This window comes from Adiantum capillus-veneris, chromosome 11, assembly GCF_014529385.1.
Source record: "Adiantum capillus-veneris isolate H3 chromosome 11, ASM1452938v2, whole genome shotgun sequence".
Classification (NCBI taxonomy): Eukaryota; Viridiplantae; Streptophyta; class Polypodiopsida; order Polypodiales; family Pteridaceae; genus Adiantum; species Adiantum capillus-veneris.
This window is the reverse complement of record NC_140941.1, coordinates 2,132,348-2,159,042: the sequence shown is the minus strand read 5'-3', so window position 1 is coordinate 2,159,042 and position 26,695 is coordinate 2,132,348. Positions and strand designations below refer to the sequence as shown.

The window sequence follows — 26,695 nt, the reverse complement described above, 5'->3', positions numbered from 1 at the left end:
ATGCCTTATGGCTGATTTGGGTGTTGGACAGGACACTGCCAACACTATCTACACTAACAGTCAGAGCGCATTGGCAGTTGCGAGGAACCCAGTTTTTCATGCTCGCACAAAGCACATTGAGGTGCATTACCACTATGTCAGGGAGAGGCTCTCAGCAGGAGAGATCAACTTGGCTTATGTGCCGACACAAGACAACCTTGCAGATCTTTTCACAAAGGCATTGTCTCGTGAGAAACTTGAAGCTTTCCACAAAGCTTTGGGCTTACTCCCCTTTGTGGACTGATCCTGTCCTCAGGGCATGGCACTTCCCTTTACTCATGTGCCAGCTCTCGTTGACCGCATCACTCCAGGGGGGATTTGTTACCACATACATGTGGTAGTGATGTGTGTGAACACTCTAGGACCGCCGGGGCATTTTTTCCCTCTTTAGGAGGTTTTTTCCCCCGTGCATTGTATATACGCCCATCACTCTAGGGCTATCTATCTTTCCATTGCACACTAAGTAACACACTCTCTATTGTGTGCCTTGAGCTTCTTTCGTTTTCTCCAAGCTGTGTGTGTTTCTCTGCAACCCTAATTCCAACAGTTGAGTCTCTTCTCCTATAAGGATTCTTTTAGAAAGCCAAAAAGGCACCTAGAAATTAGTCATTGTTTCTCCCACCTCCATGCTAAAACTAATAGTTTTATGTTTTCTTTTCTTCTCTGCTACTGGCAACAAAAAAAATCAAATAATCAAGGAGCTCCCCCCAGTCTCACTTCCCCTCATCTGCACTACCCCATCTGACCTCCTACATTGCCACGGAGATATATATAGAGTGCATCTACATGGGGTTGAGTGTGTGTGTGTGTGTGTGTGTGTGTGTGTGTGTGTGTGTGTGTGTGTGAGAGAGAGAGAGAGAGAGAGAGAGAGAGAGAGAGAGAGAGAGAGAGAGAAGAAGAGAAGAAGAAGAGAGTTTTAACGTCGTAGGAAACTATCCCAAGAGACCTTAAAGATCTAGCCGATGAGGAGTTGAACTCAAGACCTGTTATTCAAGAGGGAAATGACATAACCAATCACACTTGGGTGATAGAAAGGTTATACCATTTTCCTCTTTTTATTGGCACACACACACACACACACACACACCTTTAAGATCTAGCCGATGAGGAGTTGAACTCAAGATCTATTATTCAAGAGGGAAATGGCATAACCAATCTACCACACTTGGGTGATAGAAAGGTTATACCATTTTCCTCTTTTTATTGGCACACCCCCCCCCCCCCCCCCCCCCCCCCCCCCCCCCCCACACACACACACACACACGAGAGAGAGAGAGAGAGAGAGAGAGAGAGAGAGAGAGAGAGAGAGAGAGAGAGAGAGAGAGAGAGAGAGAGAGAGTTCTGACATCTTATTGCATGAATGGGAGACATGCGTGCGGATGCACAGAGAGAGATTGGGACATCTTAAAAATGAAACGACAGGTTACTGAGGGGTTTCTATTATAGAAAATTCTTTGGTGCTACTAGACATCTCACCAAGATTTTGGCTTTCCACAATTTTTCAAAATTGGGTACCCCTACGGGCCTCATCAACCCGTCAAGCCGCTTCTAATTATAAAACATACTGTAATGATTCGAACATGCACACTCATGAGATTGACTTTGTTGCACAACTGTAACCACTTTGACGGCATCACGCCAATGCTCCTGCGCGCCAACATTACTGCAAAAAAAACAAAAAAACTTCCCTAGTGAACGTCTGCTACATGCACTAGTGACCTCTTTCTTCCCTCCGTTCTGAATGCATGCAACTCATGATCTAGCTGTTTTCTACTAATGCCAGCGCAAAACTAGCATACCCATCACCCGTCAGGTGTCCATAAGGCCGACGATCTAGTTCATCACCTCCTTCACACCTTTGTCTCCCCTCCTCTAGTGCATCCTCACCTTGCCGACTTCTAAAACTTGCACTCCATAACATGTAATATGCGAGAGCTCCTTTTATCTGGGTTTCCCAACCCCTATTGTTGGGACTTGTAATTTTCTCCTTCAGCTATGTTCTGTTAATTTAATACACTTTTCTCAAAAAAAAAGTGAGAGCATCTCCCATTTACTTCACTAGTTTTTGAAGGGAAAAGTACCAAAATACCCCTTTGATTTGTGGAAATTCCCAAAATACCCCTCAAATTTCAAAAATTCTCGAAATGCCCCCAATATAAGGTTCAAAATTCCCAAAATACCCTTCGAATTTTCCAAATTTCCCAAAATACCCTTTGTTGTGAGATTAAATTTGTCCAAAGATAAAAATACTTGTGGCTTTTCATATGAAGACCGATTGTCTATTAATACAAGATGTTAAAACTAGAATTTGAGTTGGTTATGTAGGCCTTGGAGATGAATTGCTCTATTATTTTTAGACATAATTGCCTATTTTTACGATGTAATTTGTGACAAATTACATGCTAGGCAATCAAAAACAGATCTCAATTGTCAAGAAGGGAACAATCCAACCAAAATAGATTCAAGTTTCTTTTAAATTTGAGGGATATTTTTGGGAATTCCCACAATTTGGGGGGTATTTTGGTAATTTCCCTTTTTGGACGACATAAGGAGTCCTTAGTGAAGGGTGGATTTTTGGGTGCAAATCTGGACCATTGAAAAAAGCTTGTCGATTAATGCCACATAACAAGCTAATGATAATTTTAAACTATATTTTATAGGGCTTTGTGAGAGAGTGTTGACATTTGTGTACCTCTGTCTTTAAAGAGGGGCATTGAGTTTTGTGTCAAACATTATTTTTTATGCCTTTGAAATATATTGTAATGTAAATAGTTCATTGTTACACTTAAAAAAACAAGAGGCAAAAAAGGTGATAAAATCACGGGGCCTACCCTATGAAAACCAATCTTTAGACAAAAACGCGTTAATCTTTAAGCAACAAAGATCAACCAAGAATTTTTATACAATGGTATTTTGGGAATTTTTGAAATTTGAGGGGTATTCTGGGAATTTCCACAAATCAAAGTGGTATCCTTTTTCTTACACTAGTTTCACCATTTTGAGCGAATTAGTTGTACTGTACATTGCCACTGCTCAATATTGCTTTCTTTTGCACCCCCTCCATGCTCAAAACACAATAGCATACCCAGCCCTGCCGCTCGCGAGAAAAGTTGGGAGGGCAAGAAGCAACTGTCCGACGTCCACACACACACAGAGAGACAGAGAGAGAGAGAGAGAGAGAGAGAGAGAGAGAGAGAGAGAGAGAGAGAGAGAGAGAGAGAGAGAGAGAGAGAGAGAGAGAAGTCGACTCTTCCTACCTTACAGCTGTGTTGGCTCCATATTTCATCAAGACTAACACAAACACACAAATGCCACACCATACAAATCAATCAAAGAAAAAGAAAATAAGGAAGAAAAATGCCAAGGAGACCAATAGAAGAAAAGGAAATCACCCTGTCAAGAGACAACAAACCAAAGCAGCAATGAAAGCTCCATAGTCGAGTGCAGCCACCACTGAGGCGTCCAAAGAAGCGATCGTGTTGGCATACGACAATGATAAAGTGGATGCTGAAACCCGACATAACCTGTGCACGTGCATTCTCTGTTTCTAACATTCTTTCCTAGTTGGAGAAGGCAGATGAAGATAGGTAAGTGTAGCACAAGCACACCCACAACTAGCACTCCCTCATGCTGTGCAAAAGGGCCAATGGAACACCAAAAGCACACGGCAACAGACATGGGCAATGCCATACTGCAGCCAGGAGCAGCAAACACAAGCACGAGGAGGCAAAAGAGATGATACTAACCAAGCAGTAAATGCTGACGAGGCAAAGGTGGCACTAACAGTAAGTCGCGCGTAATGGCAACATAATCCAAGCGCGGGATGGCAAAAGGGATAGCGACGAGAGCTGGAAATGGTTGGGCATAGGGCTGGAGGTAGCAACAGTGGTGAGCATTACTAAATGTGAATAAGAAGAGGAAACTAGAATGACCTTCCTATCACCCACCCATGGTAGATAGGTTATCCCAGCTCCCTCTTTGAGTAAGAGATCTTAAACTCAAGACTTTATAGAAAGATCTTTGAGATCTCTCAAGATTGTTCCTAGGATGTTAAGTGTGTGTGTGAAGAAGAAGAAGAAGAGACATCTGTGGGAACAATCCCAAGAGTTGACGGCAAAGATCTATCAGACAATCTTTGAACTCTAAACCTCTTGCTCAAGAGGGAACTAGGATAACCAAATTCTCTCTCTCTCTCTCTCTCTCTCTCTCTCTCATGCCACTATGGTACCATGTCATGAACTCTTGAAGTCCTCAAAGGTGCATTCTGGAACAATTCATTCCCCATTAATCATAATACACTCCTGCAGACCAGAAAGAAAAAAAACATACTCGAACATAATATTATCTTGGTGATACATAAAATCTTAGCTGTTGCAAGTGCAAAGCGACCTTGACCATGATGAAGCTAGTACAAAATCTGAATTGACCAGGATAATTTACAACAAATGACGGCTTTTAGGGCAAGTTTAAGTGGAAAACTTTGATTTGAACTATTCTCAAATGTCAAGTTAGGGAGGCGATTCAATTGGACCTACAAATGAATCACCACTCAGGAGATCTATTGCTGAAGCACGACTCGCTGCTGAAGGGGCAAAATTGTTTTGAGGTTGCGACTGTGACTCCACCGGAGCAGGTAAAGCCAACATAGAGCTTCCAGATGCAGATATACTTGCTTTAGCCTTAGATGTGGATCTATTGCACCAGATTGAGAAGTAAGCTTTTCCAAATTAGCTGGCCAAGATTCTAGATCTAGGTTGATCTGGAGGCCATTGCAGGAGGACATTTCCTCTTGCAATCCCTTTACGCTTTTCTGCCAACGTGGGGTGCTTAAGGCCTAGCATTCTTTCCAGCGCTTCAAATTTGCAAGATCGGTTAGATTTGCGGGTTTCCACCCGTAGAAAAGAGGGTAGATGGGGCGTTTGGTGGAGTCGTCGAGGAGGTACTGCAGCTCTAGCATGGGCCAAAGGCTCTGCACGTAGTCCTCGCTCAGCACCACCACTCCCATTTTGCAGGCTCGGCAAGCTTGGAAGATGCGGGGTGGGTAGCTGTGGCCATTGGGCAGAGAATCGATGCAGTCAAGGTCGAAGAAGGGGTTGTGTTCGGCACGGTGGAGGGTATCGTAGAGGGGCTTCACAAGCTCGTCCTTGTGGTGGCCAAAGTGGCTGAGGAAGATTGAGGGCAGATCCTTATCATCAGCGTGAGCTAGGTCACCAGAGGATGAGGAGAGAGTTGTAATAGCTACGTCGTCAGGATGTCGGCCTTCAGCCCTCTTCTGCACGTCCATCTTTACTTGTGCATGCACAAAGAGAGAGAGAGAGAGAGAGAGAGAGAGAGAGAGAGAGAGAGAGAGAGAGAGAGAGAGAGAGAGAGATCTATCCCTTTCTAGTTTCCTCCCTCAACCTCTCCGTTTCATCATTTCCTTGAGAGCACGACACGTTTCATCATTTCCTTGAGAGGCTTCGTGCTGCAAACAATGACTAACCATCTGCCAATCAAAAAATAGGAATTTTTTTTTTTAACTCTCCTTTTTTGTTAGCAAAAAAGGGGAGTCATCGCTATGGCCTCACCCCTTTGGGGTAGGCCAAAAAAAACATAATATTGTATTGTGACACTACATGTTTAGAAATAATAGTGTCACTTTCTATTTTTCTCAAAGAAGCTTTTTATTAGGAAATCTTTGTAAATAGCCCCATAGTGAATTTTCACCTTGTTTGGATTTCTGCTAATTTCTAACGTCGTTAAAAGTCCCACCAATTGTGGGTCAGCCGTCAATGTCCAACCAGGCTGGAGTCTGGACATTCATCGAACGTTGCCTTGTCTCAGCGTTTTCGGAGCTAACGCGTGCAGAGCCATGGCGTCGTTCACTGCAAGAAGACTCTTGAGTTGTTGCTGTTCTTCGAAACAGCAGCCCCGCCTTTCTGAGCTCTCTCGCGATGACTTCCCAGCCAATTTTGTCTTTGGAGTGGCAACTTCAGCTTACCAGGTATGGATACCAGGTCATTCCAGTTTCATCTCTCTCTCTCTCTCTCTCACACACACACACACACACACTCATGAGCGCGCGCGCGCACACACGGGAATTGAAGTTTTAACGTGGCGGAAACATTTTCAAGACCTCAAACATCTATCCGACAAGCATTGAACTCAAGAACTCTTCGACCAAGGGGAATTGGAATAACCAATGTACCACACCTGGGTGATAGAAAGGTTACGTTCAGTGGTTTGAAAGATGGGGATGCTTCATTCATGATGCCTCCATAGACTCCAAAGTGAGCGATGCTTTTCTACAAATCACGTTTTCTGAACGAGGGAAATGCACCCACCTTACATGCTCGAACCTATCTTGAGTGTGATTCCCACCATTGACTCTATGTGGCTCATCTCTCAATCTCTATGATGTGAGACACAGCGTACCAGTGAGGAGACTATGCACTTTATGCCCCTAGAAAGTGCGCATCACACCCTACAACAATTAGTTTTTTTAGCCCGGCAACAAAAGCAGAATCCATAGGATGATCGGATTGATTTGGAGGCTTTAAACAGTTATTATTTGGGTTTTTTTAATTCTATTTTACCCCCTTTACCCTCCACAAAATTCTCGGATTCACCTGTCTCAAAATCCCCTTGTTACCTCGTCACGACAGAGTTTAGGAGATGTGTCCCAATTTTTGGGAGGTGTTTTCAAGCATATGGCTGCGGAAGAACGTTCATATATTACTCCCAAATTATTATTATTCGGCACCTCCTGCAAAATTTGGGTCTCAAACCTTTGAAGGATGATGGTGGTTCAATTAGTTCGTCACTTTTCAGGTGTTTAAGATTCCCATAATTTCCTCAAGTTTCTTCTACAATTTGATATTCTCTTCCGCAATGATAACTTCACAAAGGACTCCAATTTGATTGGAGTTACCTCAGTTTCCTCAAGGACAGTGCAATGACATGGTGGGTTACTCTATCTTCCCCACTAGCCGCAAAACCTGGCATGATTTCAAACTTGTCTTGTACTGAAGGTTTCTTGATGAAAGCTTTGAAGTCAAATGGATCATATAATTTTTGGATTTTAGGCATGAACTATAAATTTTGTTTTGTTTTATGAAACTTTTATATATTTACGACAAACGATGATTATGATTATGCCGAACTTGGATGTGCGATCACATCCAATTTGATAGAGTTTCAAATTCCTATTCGGTGGTGGCTCAAGAATCTCCGAGGAGCAGATTAGAGAGTGAGTGCTGTTTTGTGGCTGTGCTCGGTTCTACCTGAGGTAGACGTGCTTTCTTGGTGGTGCATTCCACGGTGTTTCCCACGCGGTGCTAATGTGTGTCGAGACTCCAATCATGATAGTGCGATAATTCCCAAGCTCCATAGGGTCTCTTGATTGGAAGATAGGTACAACAATAGATAAACTCCAAGTATCAGGCAGGCCCTCACGCATGGCACGGTTGAACATCACTAGTAGAAGCTCTGCGATGAGCAGATCCCTCGCATGTATAAAATGCTCAGCCACTAAGCCATCATGATCATATGTTCTCCCAATCCTCATCCTATGGCCTTCTTCACCATCTCAGCGGTGAAAAAAGCACATGTGTGTGGGCATGGCTCGGAGGGGTCGGGAAGTGGCGGCTGTCTAGGAACTATGTACATAGATGATGCATACTGATCCCAGGCCTCTGTAGAAGTAATGGCAAGAGGGGGGGAGTGCTCATGAAAGAGTCGCCATGTCTCACCTGAGTCCTGACTCAAGGATAGCTGATATAGATCTTGCTCTAGTCAAGTCAAAAATGCCCTCTTCTTTTGCCGCACTAGGCGTTGGAAGGCAATCCGTGACTGTCTGTGAGTGATGTCTGTCACGAGATGGGCACCACGTGCCAATAGAAAAGAACAGACTGATTAGACTTTTAGCACTTCAATAACAACCGAACAGAAAGAGAGAGACAAAGCACGACGTGAGATGGGGAGTGGCGAAGTTCCACCCCAAGAGAGCATTGGCCCCAAACGCTGGCGCCCCTTTCGGTATTTCTTTATTATTGCTGATTCGCAAAATACGACAGCTGTGGAGCATCTCCTCTGCAATCTACACACTGAAGAGTGCTAGAGAGGGTCCCCAAGGCTCATATTTAAAGGCCCAAAGCCTAAGAGCATCAAATATGAAAAGCTGACCCCAAAAAAACACTTTCCTAAAATTTCGGATTTTTCCTAAAAATCCGCCGCGAATAGCGGAACGTCCGTATAGGCGCCACATCATCATATTTTGCTGTGCAAAGTCTTCTGAGTGTGTTCTGCTTTATTTTTAATACCGGTATGTCACTTGGGCCCCATCGGACTCGGTCCCGTACGTTGGTGGGAACTCTTCTTTAAGTATAGGCCACTCGTCAAGACTTTGTAAGTCTGTAAAACTTCCTCTTCTTCTTCTGCTTCTTCTTCTTAGGGTTTTGGCCCCTTGGCCGGGATCTGAAGGTTGGCTCCGTTCTTCAGTGGACACGTCAGCAGTTTGTGACGTCCCCCCTTCTTGAAAGAAAGTAATCGTCTGCGATTACAACATATCTGCAAAACAACTCAAGTTAGCTTAAAAATTTCCGAGGGTCATTCCGAGGGACAATCAGTTTGCTCTTTTTTTTGTTAGGGAGTTGGCTTCTCCTTTCGGCTCTTTTGTTAAGGAGTTGGCTTCTCCTTTCGTCTCGATCGGAACTTTTGATATTCGGGCGTAGTAAAATTAGCCATCACACCCAGACCGCACTGATCTTCCACGGGTGTCTTGATGCACTAAAATTACATACCCAGGCAATCTCATTCAATTAGGAATATTTAATAGTTGGCACATTACAATGCAACACAAATGCTCACATATGCATGTTACAAGACAAAAAAACATAAAGTCGCCGATGAACACTCCTCCCACATAACCTAACAAGGTCCGGGCCGGGAGATATTCAACGACTTTCTCATCACTCCTCCCGCATAACCTAAAAAGGTCCAGGCGGAGAGATATAGAGGGCTCTTACAACCAAAAGCCCCCTAGACCTTAGCCTGTGTCGTTTGGAGGTGCTGAGAGTAACCACTGCTCAGACTTCTTAATACTCCTCGCGCATAACCATCTAGGTCCGGGCCGGGAGTAACAACAACAATACTTTTCAAGCATTCAATACTTCCCCCGCAAATAATTACAAGGGTCCGAGCCATAAGTATGAACAAGCATTCTCAAACATCATTTCTCACTACTTCACCTGGGAGTAAATCACCAAGCATTGAGACCAATATTTAAACCAGAGTCAAACAATTCAAATCGGCACCAAGACAGGTTCAAAACAAATACCATTCATTTCAAACAAATTCCAAAGAGGATCACCAAACAAGTTCTCAAACAGATTCTCAAACAAAATTCAAACTTAAAAAGCAATCTTGACATTAGTCAAGCTCAAAAAGTCGATTGACTTGCCATCCTGAAACTTGCATAAAAAATTAGGGTTAGGTTCCTTCCATGAGGTCATAGCCGACCACAGCATGGTCCATAAGCGCTTGAATAGTCGAAACAAGCCTCGACAGACAGTGTTCCTGTGGCGGTGATGGTAGCCGCAAGATATACCAGACACTTGGTGAGAGATGTCCAAAAATTTCAAGTCGTAATTTGCTAGGGTTTCCGTGGCAAGCATTTCAGGATACCCCACTCTGCCAGAAGCTGCCGGAAACCATATAACTTCTGGCAAAATTTTTCTTGAAAGCTTGCGAAGTCCTTGGAGTGAGCAGCTTGGTAGCTATAGACATCGATCACTACATCTGAGAAAAACAACAGCTCGAAACAAATCTTGATCCTTCTATTGCAAGTGATCGTAATGGCTTATGCCCTGTAAGATATGAACGGTGAAGACGGAAGCGCGCGCGATGCGCGATGAAGTAAGGGTGGGAGTGGCTAATAACTTCGGGGTTGGGACCCAAAGATACTTCAAATAAGATTCCAATAGACTTTGGAAGTGCCGGTTTGCTCTGTCTGCTCTTTTGTAGGACCGGTATGCTTTCAGAAAAGCCGTCTTGTGACAGTGGTATCAGAGCATCAGGCATGTGGCACCACGTGCCAATAGAAAAAAACAGACTGAACAGACTTTTAGCACTTTAATAACAACCAAGCTGAAAGAGAGAGAGAGCATGACACGAGACGGGGAGTGGCGAAGTTCCACCCCAGAGAGCACTGGCCCCAAACGCTGGCACCCCTTTTGGTATTTCTTTATTATTGCTGATTCGCAAAGTACAACAGCCGGGGAGCACCCCCTCTGCAATCTGCGCATTGAAGAGTGCCTGAGAGGGCCCCCAAGGCTCATATTTAAAGGCCCAAAGCCTAAAAGCATAAAAAAAACAGTTTCCTAAAATTTTGGGATTTTCCTAAAAATCCGCCACGAATTGCGGAACATCAGTACAAGTGCCACGTCATCATATTTTGCTGTGGAAAGTCTTCTGAGTGTGTTCTGCTTTATTTTTGATGCCTTTATGTCACTTGGCCCCATCGAACGGGGTCCCGTAAGTTGGTGGGAACTCTCCTTTAAAAATAGGCCACTCGTCAAAACTTTGTAAGGTAAAACTTCTTCTTCTGCTGCGCCCCTTGGCCGAGATCTAAAGGTTGGCTCCGTTCTTCAGTGGCTTGACACGTCAACAGTTTGTGACTGTCCCCCCAAAGCACCTCCCTCTGAAGCTTGGCTCTCGTCTCGCGGCACTCCTCATTATACTTGCTGTACTCAACTGAGGCTGGGTATGTGGGTATGCCTCTGTTGCTGCATCATGCAATGTTTGTGTCAGTATAGTAGTAAGCTCATGTTACAAACTGGTGACGTGGCTGCCCATGATACACACACCTGCCTCGGTTGGCTGTAGTGCTGACGTGGCTCTGGAAATTCCGCCGCAAAACGCTCTTGCTGTGCTGACGTGGCATCAGTGTACAGACACGCTGTATAAAATTCCGCATTTTACGGCGCGTTTCATGGAGGCAGCAACGTACGACAACTTTTGGGCTACGCTGATTTTCTCTACGCAAGTGAAAGCTTTTGGAGATTCATTGCTTTATTTTGCTAAGCTTGTGAGCTGAATTGCTTTATTTTTGGGAATGCTTTTAATTGGCAGCTTTTGGGGCTGTGCTTTTGGCATCCCTTGTAACACTTTATAAGTGTGGTTTGGGCTCCCACTTCTCAAAGCATCTGGACGCAGAGTCTGAGAGTGAGACCCAAATCACTCCCTTGTACTTTGAGCACAGATTTTAATACAAAAAGAAACACCGAAAGAGGCGCCAATCTTGGGGCCAATACCTCTTGGCATGGAACTCCGTGGTGCCGGTGTCGAATCAAATTGTGAACTGTTTTTGAAGTGAATTCCTGTCGTGTCGCGGTAGATTCTTGACTTGGAGTGTCCAAGTCTGTTACAGTGGTATCAGAGAGCGCGGTCAAATTTCTCTTCTATTGGGAAATCTGATTCTTTTTACGCGGCGCTTATGGATTCAAGCAAAGGACAACCGACTTCCTCTGCATTCGGAGATGCGGGAAGAGATCACGAAGAAGATGCACGCGAGGAGTACGGCCCGCCTCGGTAGGCGGAGCTTGAAGAGATGGAACATTGGAGATTGGTCGATGATGCGACAATTTACAAAGCTGATGATGAATTTTGCGAAGGACCCTAAACTTGCAGAATTTTTCACCCAGACCTCCTTCGACGAGGTGCACTCACAGTGGCGGCAAACCACGGAGTCACCCTCAAACCGGAACTCAAGAAACCTCCTACTCCAAGGATGTTTATAGAGCAAGAATTAGAAGATGTGGTTGATGCACGGATTAGCCAGCTTTTTGACGCGCAGAACAAAGCCGAAAAGCACGACAAAAAGCAGAAGAAAGGCACTGACTTCCCGGGTTATTTGGGTCATTAGTCTACATTTGCCTCGGCAAGAAAGCAGAAGAAGCATGTGCGATTTGAAGGAGTACCCAGTTCCTCTTCTTCTTCTTCTTCTGACAGTTCTTCTAGCTCCTCTGACTCGAGCGAAGAAGACAGAAAAGGGAAAAAGCGAAGCAAAAAGCAAAGCTTCGAAAAGGGCAAGAAAAAGGCAAGGAAGTCTAAATCTCGCCCAAATTCAGACAGTTCTACAGAGGACTCGTCTTTAGATAGTTCGGACTCCGATGATCACAGATTCTATGCAAGGAAGAAGAATTTTTATAAAGCCAACCATTATGACTTTCTGGAAGATAAAAGCAAGAAAGTCAGAGAGTTTAAAGGTGGACATTCAATTAAATTTGACACGTTTACTGGATCTCGAGATGCTTTGAAGGCTTTGGCCTTCATACAGCAGTTTGACATAGCTTTCTTTGGAGGACATAACTCAGAGCACTCCAAGATTCAAAGGGCTACCTCTTACTTCAAGGGAAATGCTCGAACTTGGTGGTCTACGCTTCTATTGAACAAGAAAGCACCAGTTAAATGGCTGAAATTTAAAAGGCTTTTGATTTCTTCTTGGTTGACTCGGGAGTACGAACGCGACATACGAACTGCTTGGAACCATCTTCGGATGACCAAGAAAGATTCATTGGACGCATATTGCGAGAGATTCTGGAGCTCTTTTCTACTAGCTTCTTCATTTAAGAAGATCTCGTTCAAAGAACAGATTGAGCGGTTTACCTTGGGACTTCCTACAGAGATCCGAGATCACTACTTAGAGCAAAAGTCAGATTCCATCCAGGAACTGATGAGTCATGCGAAACGGGGTTTTGCCATTCATTTAGGCAGTTTGACCTACCCCAGAGATAAAATCACGATGCAAAGGACCGAACAGACTTCGAACAATGAAAGCAGAAAGAAGAAGAGCAATCTAGAAAACAAAGAAAAGGATGCACGACCCAAGCTCACTCTTCGAGAGAGAGCTAACTACATCAAAGAAGGGAAGTGCTTTGGATGCGGGGAAACTGAGCATATCTCCGTGAAGTGCTCTAAAAAGGCACCGTAAGAACAAAATGACAAAGATGAAGACAGGCCCGAGGGTTTAAAAGCAGCTGAGGAACGTGGACGAAAAGGCAAGATGAAAGCATGACTGGTTCCAGATTGCATGGGTACTGACCCAAGCACGATTGACGAGAGTACAGAACTTTGCCAAACTTGGGGCAAAGTGAAAGACCAAGAAGCCCTGATTTTCTTTGATGGAGGAGCCAAGGCCAACTTCATTTCACCTGAATTGGCGGCGCGGCTCGAGATCACACCCGATCGGATGGGACCACTAGCAGAGGCAGATCTAACGGCACCCGGCAGGGACGTAGCCATTACACCTATCATTGGCAAACTTCGGTTGCGTTGTCAGGGGTATTTGGGGCACGAGGACTTCTACATAATGCCCTTGGAAGGTTGTGATGTCCTCCTGGGAATTCCCTCGTACCATAAGAACAACGCCGTGGTCGACTATCGGGCGAGAAAAGCGACTTTGACTACAAAGAAGGGCCGAACCATTGTACTTGATGTGAAAATTAAGAGAGTCTGTCCCTATTGTATCGGCTTCGGCCGTTTCAAAATTAATGAAATCCAAGTCTGTTTGTTTACTCGATCTTTTTGAAAGAGTTGAATGATGAGAATAGGACAAATATGTCTGAACTTGATAAAGAACACGAGGATTTTCTCCACACTCATGCCGATTGCTTTTCGAAGGGCCTGCCAAGCAAGTTACCACTCGCTCGTCTTGAGGATCATACCATTGATTTGATACCTGGAAGCACACCACCGAACCGGCCACCTTACCGTGTGAGCCGAGCCCAGAACAAAGAAATTATGAACCAAGTGAAAGACCTCTTGGAAAAGGGTCTTGTCCAGCCTAGTACTTCACCGTACTGCTCTCCAGTGTTGTTGGTTTTGAAGAAAGACGGATATTGGAGAATGTGCATCGATTATAGAGCTCTCAACAAAATCACCATCGACAACAAATTTCCGATTCCTAGGATCGATGATATTATTGACCGACTATAGGGATCCTCGTGTTTTAGTAGGATCGACTTGAAGAGCGGATATCATTAGATCCGAATCGCACCGAGAGATGTATACAAGACAGCTTTTCAGACGACTTTTGGGTTATTTGAGTTTTTGTGATGCCTTTTGGCCTAACCAATGCTCCAACGACATTTAACCGAATGATGGACAGGATTTTTCGAGAGTGCAGACTATTTGTTGGCACTTTCTTTGACGACATCATTGTTTTCTCCGAGGATGAGGTTGAACATAGAGAACATCTGCTACAGGTCTTTCAGGCATTACGAGATCACAAGTTGGTGATTAATGCAAAGAAAAGTGATTTTTCCTACCCGAGTACACTTTTTGGGACACATTGTCTCAGTAGGAGTGCAGATGGACCTGACCAAGATAGAGACTATCCGTGATTGGCCCGATTTGAAGAATGTCCATGAAGCTAGAAGCTTCTTGGGCTTGTGTTCGTACTACATGCGGTTCATTAGAAAGTTTGCAGAGGTTGCTTCCCCTTTGCATATCTTGACACTTTAAGGAGTCCCTTTCTCGTGGGGACTCATAGAGGTGACTGCCTTTCAGACATTGAAAGTGAAATTGACTACAGGACCAGTTTTGACTTTGCCGGATTTGTAGAAGTCATTCGAAGTATATTGTGATGCTTGTGGTCGTAGTCTGGGAGCGGTCTTAATGCAAGAAGGCGATGTCATTGCCTACAAAAGCCGATTGTTTTCAAGGCCGGAATTGAAAGCGCAGATTTTTGAGAAAGAGCTTTTGGCGGTTATCCATGCTCTTACGCAGTGGCGACATTACCTTCTCGGAGCGGATTTTACTGTCTTCACAGACCATCAGAGTTTACACTACTACTTGTCACAGAAGCAGCTATCGGAAAAGCAGATGGGGTGGGCGAACATCTTGTCACAGTTTGACTTCCAGATTGTCCATGTGCAGGGACAAAAGAACTTGATGGCGGATGCTTTGTCTCAAAAGGCGTTGGTTTTGGCTATTTCCGCGATACATCATAGGAGATTTGAGGATATGGTCAATCAGTATGCCACAGATACAGATTTTGCAGATATTTTCACTCAAATATGGAATGGGGAGATAGTAGTAGGATATTACCTTTGGGATGGCTACTTGATGAGGAAAACGATTTGTGCGTTACACAGCCGTTGAGAGAAAAGGTTTTAACCGAATGCCACTGTCCACTTTTTACGGGTCACCGCGGCATAGCTACCACCTTGAAAGGTGTGGAGAGATACTTCTTTTGGTCGGGACTCAAGAAGGATGTGGACGATTTTGTACGCAGTTGCTTGGTATGCCAGAAGGTCAAGTTTGACAGGCATAAAGCACAGGGATTGTTACAGCCTTTACCCATACCCACCCGCTCCTGGGAAAGTATTGCAATTGATTTCATTTTTCATCTCCCGAGAACATAGAGTGGTCACGATCGTATCTGGACTGTTATTGACAGATTTAGCAAGCAAACTCATTTCATTCCAGTGAAGAAAACAGTCAAGCCGATCACTTAGCAAGACTGTTTGTGGCCCTGATCTTCAGATTACATGGCATGCCTGAGACAATTGTCTCCGAGAGGGACCCCCAGATTCACGAGTTTGTTTTGGAAGGCAATTTGGGAGAACATTCGTACGCGGTTACAGTTCTCGTCATCGTTCCACCCGTAGACTGACGGGAAATCAGAGATTGCTAATTCAGTGGTACTAAATTTATTGAAGTCTTACATCTCGGATAAGAAGACTCAATGGGAAAAGTATTTATCTTTGGTGGAATTTGCCTACAATAACACGATACACTCTTCGACGGGGAAGGCACCATTTGAGATCATTGAAGGTGCTACTAAGGTTCCACCCTTCCTAAGCACAAAAGATTAGATTTTTGAAGCTGACGAGTACACGCGTGACTTGGACACGGCTTTTGCCAAGGTTCGCGAGGCTTTGAAGAAATCCCAAGAAAGACAAAAAAAGGCAGCAGATCGCCATTGTCACGATTTGAAATCGAAGGAGAATGATTGGGTGCTCTTACGTTTTGAGAAGGCACGCCTGAGAAAGAAAAAGGGAAAGAAGAGGCTTTTTCCAAAGCTTAGTATGCGATACTACGGACCTTTCGAGATTTCCGAAAAGATAAATAATGTCTCCTTTAGACTGAAGCTGCCCGATACTTGGAGAATTCACAATGCTTTTCATGTGAGTCTCTTGAAGCCTTTTAAAGGCGATGTGCCCGAAGACGGGAGCCTGATGAGCAACCCGAAGTGGAAGAAAACGAGGAGATCCTTGTTCCAGAACAGATATTGGCACATAAAGACAAAAAGATTAAGGATAAAGCGATAAGGCGGTTCTTGGTTAAATTCAAGAACTATCCTGCATTGGATGTGAAGTGGATGGAGGAGGAGGACCTAGCAGATACTCCTCAGATTGTGAATCTTTACCTTGAAGCATTTGGATTAGCATAGTCTATTCTAAATGGAACCCCGAACTCAGCTTGGGCGGAATCTGGTGCAGCGGTATGCACAAGAAGGGAGTCACTCCGCTCCTTTGTCAACAGATTGCCTCGATTTTTGATACTAAAGTCACTGATGTCTCTTTGAGTTTCAGGGATACTGTGAGCTGACAGTATTCTGCTTTATGACTTTATGAACTGGAATTTCCGATAATATGATATTAATTTGTTCTTGACTTGTTTAAGTGCAGGAACTAATAGACGAAATGACTGCAGCATTTTGGTCTGAAAGATCTCGATAGACGTGATTGCAATATGGATTAGTTAATCAGGCATCTATGCGGTCCTGAGTGGATTTAGATGCGATTGCTAAATATTGCTGATTAATCATGGTCTAAGATCCGAATGAATTTTTGAATGTGATTTGTCATGTGATGTCATGTGATGTGACTGTCGATTGGTACATGTGCTAGATGTGTGTTCCTAGTGCGTCCGCACTAACGGTCAGTGTCTGCTAAGACAGTTTATGGCCTCTGTCTGTTTTGCAGATGTAATCGAGGGCGATTACAATGCTTTCAAGAGGGGGGTATATCACAAACTGGTGATGTGGCTGTCCATGATACACACACACCTGCCCCGGTTGGCTGTAGTGCTGATGTGGCTCCGGAAATTCGGCCGCAAAAGCTAGAGTGCTGACGTGGCAGCAGTGTACGGACACACTGTACTGAATTCCACATTTTACGGCGCGTTTCACGGAGACAGCAGCGTACGACAACTTTTGGGCTACGCTGATTTTCTCTACGCAAGTGAAAGCTTTTGGAGATTCATTGCTTTATTTTACTAAGCTTGTGAAATGAACTGCTTTATTTTTTGGAATGCTTTTAATTGGTAGCTTTTGGGGCTGTGCTTTTGGCATCCCTTGTAACTCTTTATAAGTGTGGTTTGGGCTCCGCTCCCACTTCTCAGAGCATTTGGACGCAGAGTCTGAGACTGAGACCCAAATCAATCCCTTGTACTTTGAGCATAGATTTTAATACGAGAAGAAATACCGAAAGGGGCGCCAGTCTTTGGGGCCAATACCTCTTGGCACGGAACTCCGTCGGGCCGGTGTCGAATCAAATTGTGAACTATTTTGAAGTGAATTCCTGTCATGTCGCGGTAGATTCTTGACTTGGAGTGTCCAAGTCTGTTACAACTCCTCCAAAGGTCGCCTTGGCTCCTCAGTGCACTGGCGTGTGTAAATCCCATCTATGTCGACAGAGTCCGTCTAATGTGTAAAGGTATATCGAGTAGGGGTTGCTACCTGTGGTATGTGTGTTGCACTAAACTGGAAAGAGATGGTCATCGACACAAGGGCATGATCTACTGCCACACCAACAGGGTTTGTAGGCCATTCAAAATGGCCAATCCATGTGTAGTCCCCATGTCTATCAAGTGTCGTCCATACTCAATATGCTCCACATCTTGTGATAATGTAGATAGGCCCATTTCTGCAACATCCAACTCCTCAACATCTCCTCTGAGGTATCATAAAATACTGTCTGGTAATGGGCAGCCCTAGCATTGAAGTCCCTCGGGATGATAATGTTACCATCCCTAGAGAACTCCCATATGTCATCATCCAAAGTAGAAAAGGGGGACTGTCCTCTCAGAGGAAAGTAGCAAATAGCAATGTAGAGGTATATGCCTGTCTGTGCCCTCAATCTCACCCACATGTACCTAGCTTGCTCATCCCTGCGGGCTATATGTATCAATGTTGCAACTCCTCCCTAAATAAAACTGCCACTCCCACTGTCTCAGAGTAGAAGATGATGTCTCTCCCAGTGAAAGTATCCTCAAAAGCACCCACATCAAGGCATAGAGATCCATTACAATTCCAAGTAACAACTTTGAGTGTGGTCCCATAGGTCTCATGCCGTCATGCGGAGCACCTCTCCATAATAACCACTCGTCCATCTCTATAGAAGGCCACTTTTCCTTTCTCTGGGCTGTCCTTTTCTCAGGCATAACTTCTTGCATATGAGCAAGTTGTGAGAGTGTGAGGTCGTCCCCAAGGAATATCCATGTCTTCTTTAGTGTAGGACGCCCCTTCAAGAAATCCTTCTTTGCTTCCATGGAGGGGAAGGGAAGGATCAATGCTCTCTCCTTTGAAGTCTCCCCATTTCCTTCTCCCTTCTTTCCCACTCTTCATGCCTTTGTGTAAGTGGCCTCACTACCCATCATAAGTAGAAGGTCTTTGACTTCCCCCTCCACATCATCACGGTCTTTTAGACTGGTCACTCGTACATGTAAAGCTCTAGCCTTCCTCCTTTGCTCTTCCTCTAGGGGCATGTTGATGATTGTGGGAGTGGGATGGCTGTTGGTTCTTTCCCTTTCGCTTTCTTGGCGACTTCTATCCATTTCTTGGCCTCATCTACCTTCTCTTGTGCCTTCGTGATTACATCTACCCACGATGACGTCTTATTCTCATGTTGCTTCTCTTCTTCTTTGATCTTCCACACTTGCTCTTTGATGACTTTGAGTTCTTCTATCATCGAGGGCTAGATTTCTCCTCCTTCAAGTCCACTCCCCGCTCTAGTTTCCGCAAGCTCTCGCTTGAGTGCTGAGACCTCCTCCCGGAGCGCTTGGACTTCCTCTTGAAAGTTTCCTTTCTCCTTTTTCCATTGCTTGCCCTCGTTGAAGACCATTTGGATGAGGTTGGCCTTTTCTTTCCACCATCCTTCCATCTCCGTTTTCCACTCTTCCATCTCTTTTTCCACCTGTGATATCATCTTGTTCGTGACCATGAATGTTGCCTTCGTTATTGTCGAGGGAGGGACTTGAACACGGGTGAGCTGCTCTTGGTCACCGTTCTTGAAAACAATGGTTTAGCAGCTCCTTTTTGAGCCACTGTATAACCGGCCCGTACAATGTAGAGGGCGGTACTATTTCAATTACCTGTTAACTTTACACAAAGCACTGAGAAGGGAAGAGAACACAGTTGCGTCCAGCGACTAGAATGTCACTGCGCACACGAGACCGACACCCTGTAGGCCCCAAACACTGGCGTCCCTTTCGGTATTTCTTTATTCACATTAAGGTAGACGATCCGGCCACTTAGCACAAGCTTTCACAAAGCTGTCCAAACCTGGCGAGGGCTGAAAACGCAGGTTTTCGACCTGATTTTGGCAGCATAACGGCGCAAAAACCCCTGTAGGTCAAAAGCACTTGTCTAGGACGGATTCCCTCGCTATCTGGAAGCTTTCTGGTGAGCTGTCACAGAAATTCAGCGGGCTGTAATTCCCTGTTTTTCACTGTCGGGTGCCCAAAAGCCTGTACACGCATCCCAAGGCTCTCCTCGGGGTTCCCTTGCAGTTTAGGTGCGAAACCCTAAACCTGCAGAAAAACGCAGCAGGCTGTAATTCGCTGTTTCGGATCGTTTTTAGCGGAGCGAACACGCCTACGCGTGTCCCAAGGGCTCCCGCACGCAATGGGAGAGTTCCCCTGTGAATTGGACGAGTTTTCACGCGAGAAAACTCTGCGAACTCGCAATCTTTCGCGATGGAACTGTGCGTACTTGTGGGAGATTAGCAATTAGCTAATCCGGTTCCTGTTCTTGCCTTGGCAAACGCGCATAAACCCCCAGAACTGTACATGTTCATCTGAGTAGCCCAACTTGTGGGGCATTACTATATGTGCCAAAGGGGGGAGAGAGATGCACGAGAGCAAGTCATCGCGCTACATGAGACAGAGGAGAAGGCAAGCCTTCCATTAAAGCTGTAGACTTGCACCCACTACTCACTATAACCGGCCTGTACAACGTAGAGGGCGGTACTATTTCAATTACCTGTTAACTTTACACAGAGCACTGAGAAGGGAAGAGAACAGAGTTGCGTCCAGCGACTAGAATGTCACTGGGCACACGAGACCAACACCCTGTAGGCCCCAAAGACTAGCACCCCTTTCGGTATTTCTTTATTCAAATTAAGGTAGACGATCTGACCACTTCGCACAAGCTTTCACAAAGCTGTCCAAACCTGGCGAGGGCTGAAAACGCAGGTTTTCGACCTGATTTTGGCAGCATAACGGCGCAAAAACCCCTGTAGGTCAAAAGCACTTGTCTAGGACGGATTCCCTCGCTATCTGGAAGCTTTCTGGTGAGCTGTCACAGAAATTCAGCGGGCTGTAATTCCCTGTTTTTCACTGCCGGGTGCCCAAAAGCCTGTACACGCATCCCAAGGCTCTCACGAGGCTCCCCCGGTGTTCCCTTGCAGTTTAGGTGCGAAACCCTAAACCTGCAGAAAAACACAGCAGGCTGTAATTCACTGTTTCGGATCCTTTTTAGCGGAGCGAACACATCTACGCGTGTCCCAAGGGCTCCCGCACGCAATGGGACAGTTCCCCTGTGTGAATTAAACGAGTTTTAACGCGAGAAAACTCTCCGAACTCGCAATCTTTCGCGATGGAAGTGTGCGTACCTGTGGGGGATTAGCAATTAGCTAATCCGGTTCCTGTTCAGAAGGCTCTTGCCTTGGCAAACGCGCATAAACCCCCAGAACTGTACATGTTCAACTGAGTAGCCCAACCAGTGGGGCATTACCATATGTGCCAAAGGGGAGAGAGAGATGCACGAGAGCAAATCATCGCGCTACATTAGACAGAGGAGAAGGCAAGCTTTCCATTAAAGCTGTAGACCTGCACCCACTACTCACACACACACACACACACTGTAGCTCACTGATGAGTCAAATCAGCCTCCTCTCTCAAATTGGGCGTCCCCTCTTCATGCTGGAAGTGGCAAAACTGCCTGGAGCCGCCATGTGTCCAATTTGCCCCTTTTGAGTTAATTCTCTAGTTCCCACTGACCTATAAAGTTATAAGTGACTTTCCGAGTGGTCCAGACTTCATTTGGCGCACACAGGCTTCCATACTCATCAGAATTCAGTGCTAACTGGCCCGACCAGTCCCAGATTGACCGACCCAGACTCCCGCTGTGAGAAACCTATTCAGCGGCAGCTGTTTCACACTGGCCATGCAATGTCCACTTGCACCTTTTCAAGGGTTCCGGGGAAAACAAGTAAAAATAAAAATAAATAAAAATATCTAGTACTTATTTACGGAAGGCAACAGGAAAAATACACCTCCTGGTGACACACCCCACCCTTGAAATATTGCAAGCGACCTCGCTTGCATGCCAATAATACATGCGGTATCTCCTGATATCACATATATTCTATGATTGGAATCCAAGATATACATGCTTCCGGAAATGTAGCGTTGGACGATTAAACAATCCCACCAACCTGGCTAGGACACATATATCAAGCATAGAAGCCTTCTAGTGTACTGTGAAGCACAAACTTCTCTAGCTAAATTCTGTATGGAAAGAGTAGATACAATTGCTTAACTACTCTCTTGAGCATCATGAACCATGCTCTTGCCTTGCTCCAGAAAAGGCTACATCAAGTCAGTGTGGGTTCCATCTGAAAGGCTTCAAGATACAATTGCAATAGCTGAGGTGAATCAACCAATTCAGACTCTTCCATCCATTTGGCATCCAACGATGGATAGTTCTTGAACTTCACCAAATAGCGTCTTGCAACCTTTCCTCTAACCTTTCTTTCTTTATGTGCCAATATCTGTTCAGAAACAAGGATTTCATCCAATTCTTCCACTTCGGGTTGTTCCTCATCAAGCATATTCTGTGGCACATTACCAACAAAGGGTCTTAGAAGGCTGACATGAAAAGCATTATGTATTTTCCAGCCTTCTGGTAGCTTTAACCTGTAAGCTACATCGCTGATCTTTTCTGAAATCTGAAAAGGACCATAATATCGCATACTGAGCTTAGGAAACAAGCGTTCCTTGCCTTTCCTTTTCCTTAACCTGGCCTTTTCAAAGCGCAAAAGCACCCAATCACCAAGTGAAAATACAAGTTCACGTGTTGCTAAATTGGCTTTATCTTACAGAAAAATAATTCTAAATGAATTATTGGATTTATAAGTGAGAGGGTTTTCTCGCTTGGAACACCAAGGAAAAAATAATTCTAAATGAATTATTGGAATTTTAAGTGAGAGGGTTTTTCTCACTGGAGACATCCGAATACAAAGTATTCCTAGTGCGTCATTTAAAGTAATGACGGGAACACTGAGAACGGGAATATCTGTAAGGCCACCAGGAATGGGTACTTCTGATGCGTCACATCGGATGGGTGACAGGGAGCATCGGAAAGAAGTATCCGACCATCCGGGAACGGACATCTTTGATGCGTCATAGGATGGGTGACAGAGCATCGTGAAGGAGATTGTACCGTAAGTTCGGTAGGAAAGGACTAGGTGATGGGTATTCCTGATGCGTCACAAGGTGGGTGACGGGTGCATCGGAAAGGGAATATCCATAGTCGGGAGGAAATTCCGAACTGTGTTAGAATTGTGCACAAGGAAAAGCAAGCACTTGAATGAAGATGGGTTCAGAGGAAACTTTGAGGAAAAACATATGCTTTCTGAGAAAGCGGGATTGCTTTTCGGGAAAGCAGATGCTTTCCCGCGAGGAAGTCTATGTCTGCATTGCAACTGTGCATGTGATTGCATCCAGGGACGCCTGGGAAGTGCTGTGAAAGCATTGTTTTTAACTTATAAGGTTTTATTGAGTTTTTGGGCAGGTTCAGATTATTTTTAAAATACGCCAGCCGTCCACTTAATAAGTGGGCAGCCATCTGATAAATAAGGCAACAGATCAGCCAGCGTTTTCTCTCTCTTTTTCTGGCAGAACAGAAAAAAAAAGAAGAAAAAAAACGGCCGCGATCTCTACGCGAGCAGCTATTCGTGCCCGTGGCTAGGAGCTATAAAAGCATCACATGCCCTCACTCAGAGAGGAGGACCAATCTTTGCAAGAAGGAGATGCTGCTGTAGATTTCAGCCGTAAAGAAGACGTTGCCGGTGATGCCCATGGCTGTCCCAAGTGTACCAGACGTCGCCAAGACCCAGTGCGCGTGTTTCCTCGCGAAGAAGTGCCTACGAAGCGTGTTTCCATCGCGACAAGTTGCTGTTTTTCTCTGTTTTCAGCCCATAAACGTCGTAGACGGGGCTGATTTACGAGAAGGAACCCGAGAACACACCTCTTTTGTGTGTAGGATTGGAAGAGAGGATTTTCTATGGAGAGATCTCTTCCGGGGAATTGCTTTTCGAGAACGGAGTTGTGTTTCGAGCATCGAGACTTTGAAGGTAACGATTTTCATGTTATGAACTCTGAGTATTTGTTTGCAGGTGTACTTCCTCTTCGTGAGGGAGTAGGAGCAGAGGAAGGCATGAGCCTCTGCACGAGAAAAGCGCTCTGAGGAACTAGAGCTAGATCAGCCCAAGGGTTTCGTACCCGAGTTTGGGAAGTAGATCCACGGATCGGAGAGAGGTAGTCTCTCAAGTTGCGATCCGGAAGTTGGGATTCCCAAGTAAGGACTTCGTGTCCGGGAAAGGAGAGTTGTTCTGCGGGAAGAGGACTCTGGAAAGAGAGTTAGAAAGAGTTGCAGGGATGTCATGCCGTGAGTCTGGAAGGTGAGATCTAGAGGCGAGAACCTTGGTTCTCAAGGATTTGGAATAAGGAACGGAAGTTCCTTGGAATAGGGTTTTGCCCTAGGAATCGGAAGCTGAGGCTTCCGGGAACCATCAAGTCTTATTCTAGAACGAACGTGGTAATACGTTCGGTTCAAGTGCTTGTATAGACTTCTCCTCAGTAATAAAGATACTATTACGGGGGGGGACCAGCCCATCTTCTGGTCCCAGTACTGTGTCGATCTTCTCACTCTCTATCTCTCTCTCTATTTATTTCTCTCTATATCCTCTGGCTTCAGTAATAAGTGATAAATCCTATTTATCCGAATGTATTTTATATTGTTATGCGCTCCCGTTTGTGACATCACGACGGTGACGATCAGCAGCTTTCTTTTGCTTAGCCTGAGGCTTCTCAAGAGCAATCTTTATCTTCCTGTATGTCTCATCCATATCTTGCACATACTTGTCTGCCTCAAAAATCTTGTCCTTAGTTTGCAAAATGGGCGGGACTTTCTTCCCTCCTTCCACTATCTCAAATGGTGCCTTACCTGTTGACGTATGCACAGTGTTATTGTAAGCATATTCAACCAATGGAAGATGGTGTTCCCAAGTTGCCTTGTGCTCTGACACATAACATTTGAGCAGGTCCAGAACAATAGAATTTGCCTCTTCTGACTGTCCATTAGTTTGCGGATGAAACGAAGAAGAGAACTTTAGCGTAGTGCCCATGTTCTCAAACAATGCCTTCCAGAAAAGACTTGTCATACGTGGATCCCTATCACTGACAATTGACTGAGGCATCCCGTGATATTTAAAGATATTGCTCATAAATATCTTGACCATGTGTTCTGGCTTTATCTTCTTCCTCACAGGAATGAAATGGGCCTGCTTACTGAACCTACAAATAATAGTCCAAATCCCATCATTGCCTGTTTGCGTCCATGGAAGATCAAAGATAAAGTCCATTGCTATTCTTTCCCATGGCCTATCTGGGATCGGCAATGGCTGCAACAATCCCGTTTGCTTTTGTCTGTCAAATTTGACTTTTTGGCATACTAAGCATGATCTTACATATGTGTCAACATCTTGACACAAATCTGGCCAATAGAAGAATGCCTCAACCCCTTTCATTGTCGCATCAATTCCACGATGCCCAGCATAAGGTGGAGCATGACTTTCCATCAAAATCTTTGGCCGTAACTGTTTAGTAACGCATAACTTTCCATGCATCATGAGAAAGTCATTCTTAAGCATATAGTGCTCATGATGTTGCCCATCAACAAGCTGGTCATAGATCCTTGCAAAATCTAAATCTTCAGCATATTCTGTGTTCATTTCGTCTAGTTCACAATGGTACGGAATTGACACTGCTGAAATTTGGGGCTTTCCTGACAACGCATGAGTCACCATGTTCTTTTTCCCTTGCATATGCACAATCTGAAAATGGAACATTGACAAGATGTTTGCCCATCGCATGTGCTTCTCAGACAACTTCGTTTGTGTAAGAAAATATCGCAAGGTTTGATGATCTGTTTGGACAACAAAATCAGCCCCTAGCAGATAGTGTTTTCAACTAGTGAGAGCATGAATTACTGCCAACAATTCTTTCTCATAGACTTGCAAGTTCCTTTTAGTCTTCAAAAGAATTCTGCTCTCATATGCGACTACTCGGCGATTCTGCATTAGAACTGCACCAAGACTATGGCCACACGCATCACACTGAACCACAAAAGGTTTCGAAAGATCTGGCAAAATGATTACCGGATCTGAAGTCAGCTTCTCTTTCAAGTGTTTGAACGCTAAAATTTCCTTGGCTGTCCACTTGAAAGTAACTCCTTTTCCTTGTAGTGCATGGAGTGGAGAAGCAATCTCAGCAAAATTTCGGATGAACCTCATGTAGTAGGAACATAAGCCTAGAAAGCTTCGAATGTCATGTACGGACTTCAAGCCTGGCCATGATCTAATTGCTTCCACTTTAGCGGGATCCATGCGTACCCCATCCTTTGAAACAATGTGCCCAAGGAAGTGAATTTATTGCAAAAAGAATTCACTTTTCTTCGCATTAATGAGTAGCCTGTTCTTACGTAACTCCTTGAAAACTGCAGTCAAGTGATCCCTATGCTCCTCTTCAGACTTCGAATAGACAATCATATCATCAAAGAAGGTACCCACGAAGTTTCTATGTGGTCTAAAAATTCTGTCCATCATTCTATTAAACGTGGTAGGAGCATTTGTGAGACCAAATCGCATGACAAGAAACTCATAGAAACCAAATGTTGTCCTGAACGCAGTCTTATGGACATCTTCTGGCCTAATGCGTATCTGATGATAGCCACTCTTTAGGTCTATCCTTGTAAACAATGACGCTCCCTCAAGCCGATCAAGAATGTCATCTATCCTCGGTATGGGGAACCTGTTCTTGATAGTATTCTTATTCAAGGCGCGATAGTCAATGCACATGCGCCATGAACCATCCTTCTTTTGCACTAAGAGTACAGGCGAACAAAAAGGGGATGAACTGGGCTGAATTAGCCCCTTCTCTAAAAGCTCGTTGACTTGACTCATAATCTCTTTCTACTGAGCTGCACTAACCCTATATGGTGGTCTATTCGGTGGACTAGAACCTGGCACAAGATCTATAGTATGATCCTCAGGTCTCTCAGGAGGTAACTCCCCTGGCAAAGAGTCCGAAAAACAATCACTGAAAC

The 26,695-nt window shown here is 44.7% G+C and overlaps 1 protein-coding gene and 1 pseudogene across 1 annotated transcript in view; one reads left to right on the top strand and one right to left on the bottom strand.

The window, feature by feature from the left end:
• Positions 1-4,597: 4,597 nt before the first annotated feature.
• Positions 4,598-5,323, bottom strand: LOC147446800 (toll/interleukin-1 receptor-like protein; annotated as a pseudogene).
• A 479-nt stretch (positions 5,324-5,802) lies between these two features.
• Positions 5,803-26,695, top strand: part of LOC147446799 (beta-glucosidase 25-like) — a 108,414-nt gene continuing 87,521 nt past the window's right edge. The window contains exon 1 of the mRNA XM_086522778.1: positions 5,803-6,022. Within this exon, the coding sequence (XP_086378904.1) occupies positions 5,891-6,022 (132 nt within the window). The 5' untranslated portion in view covers positions 5,803-5,890. The remainder of the gene's footprint in view (positions 6,023-26,695) is intronic.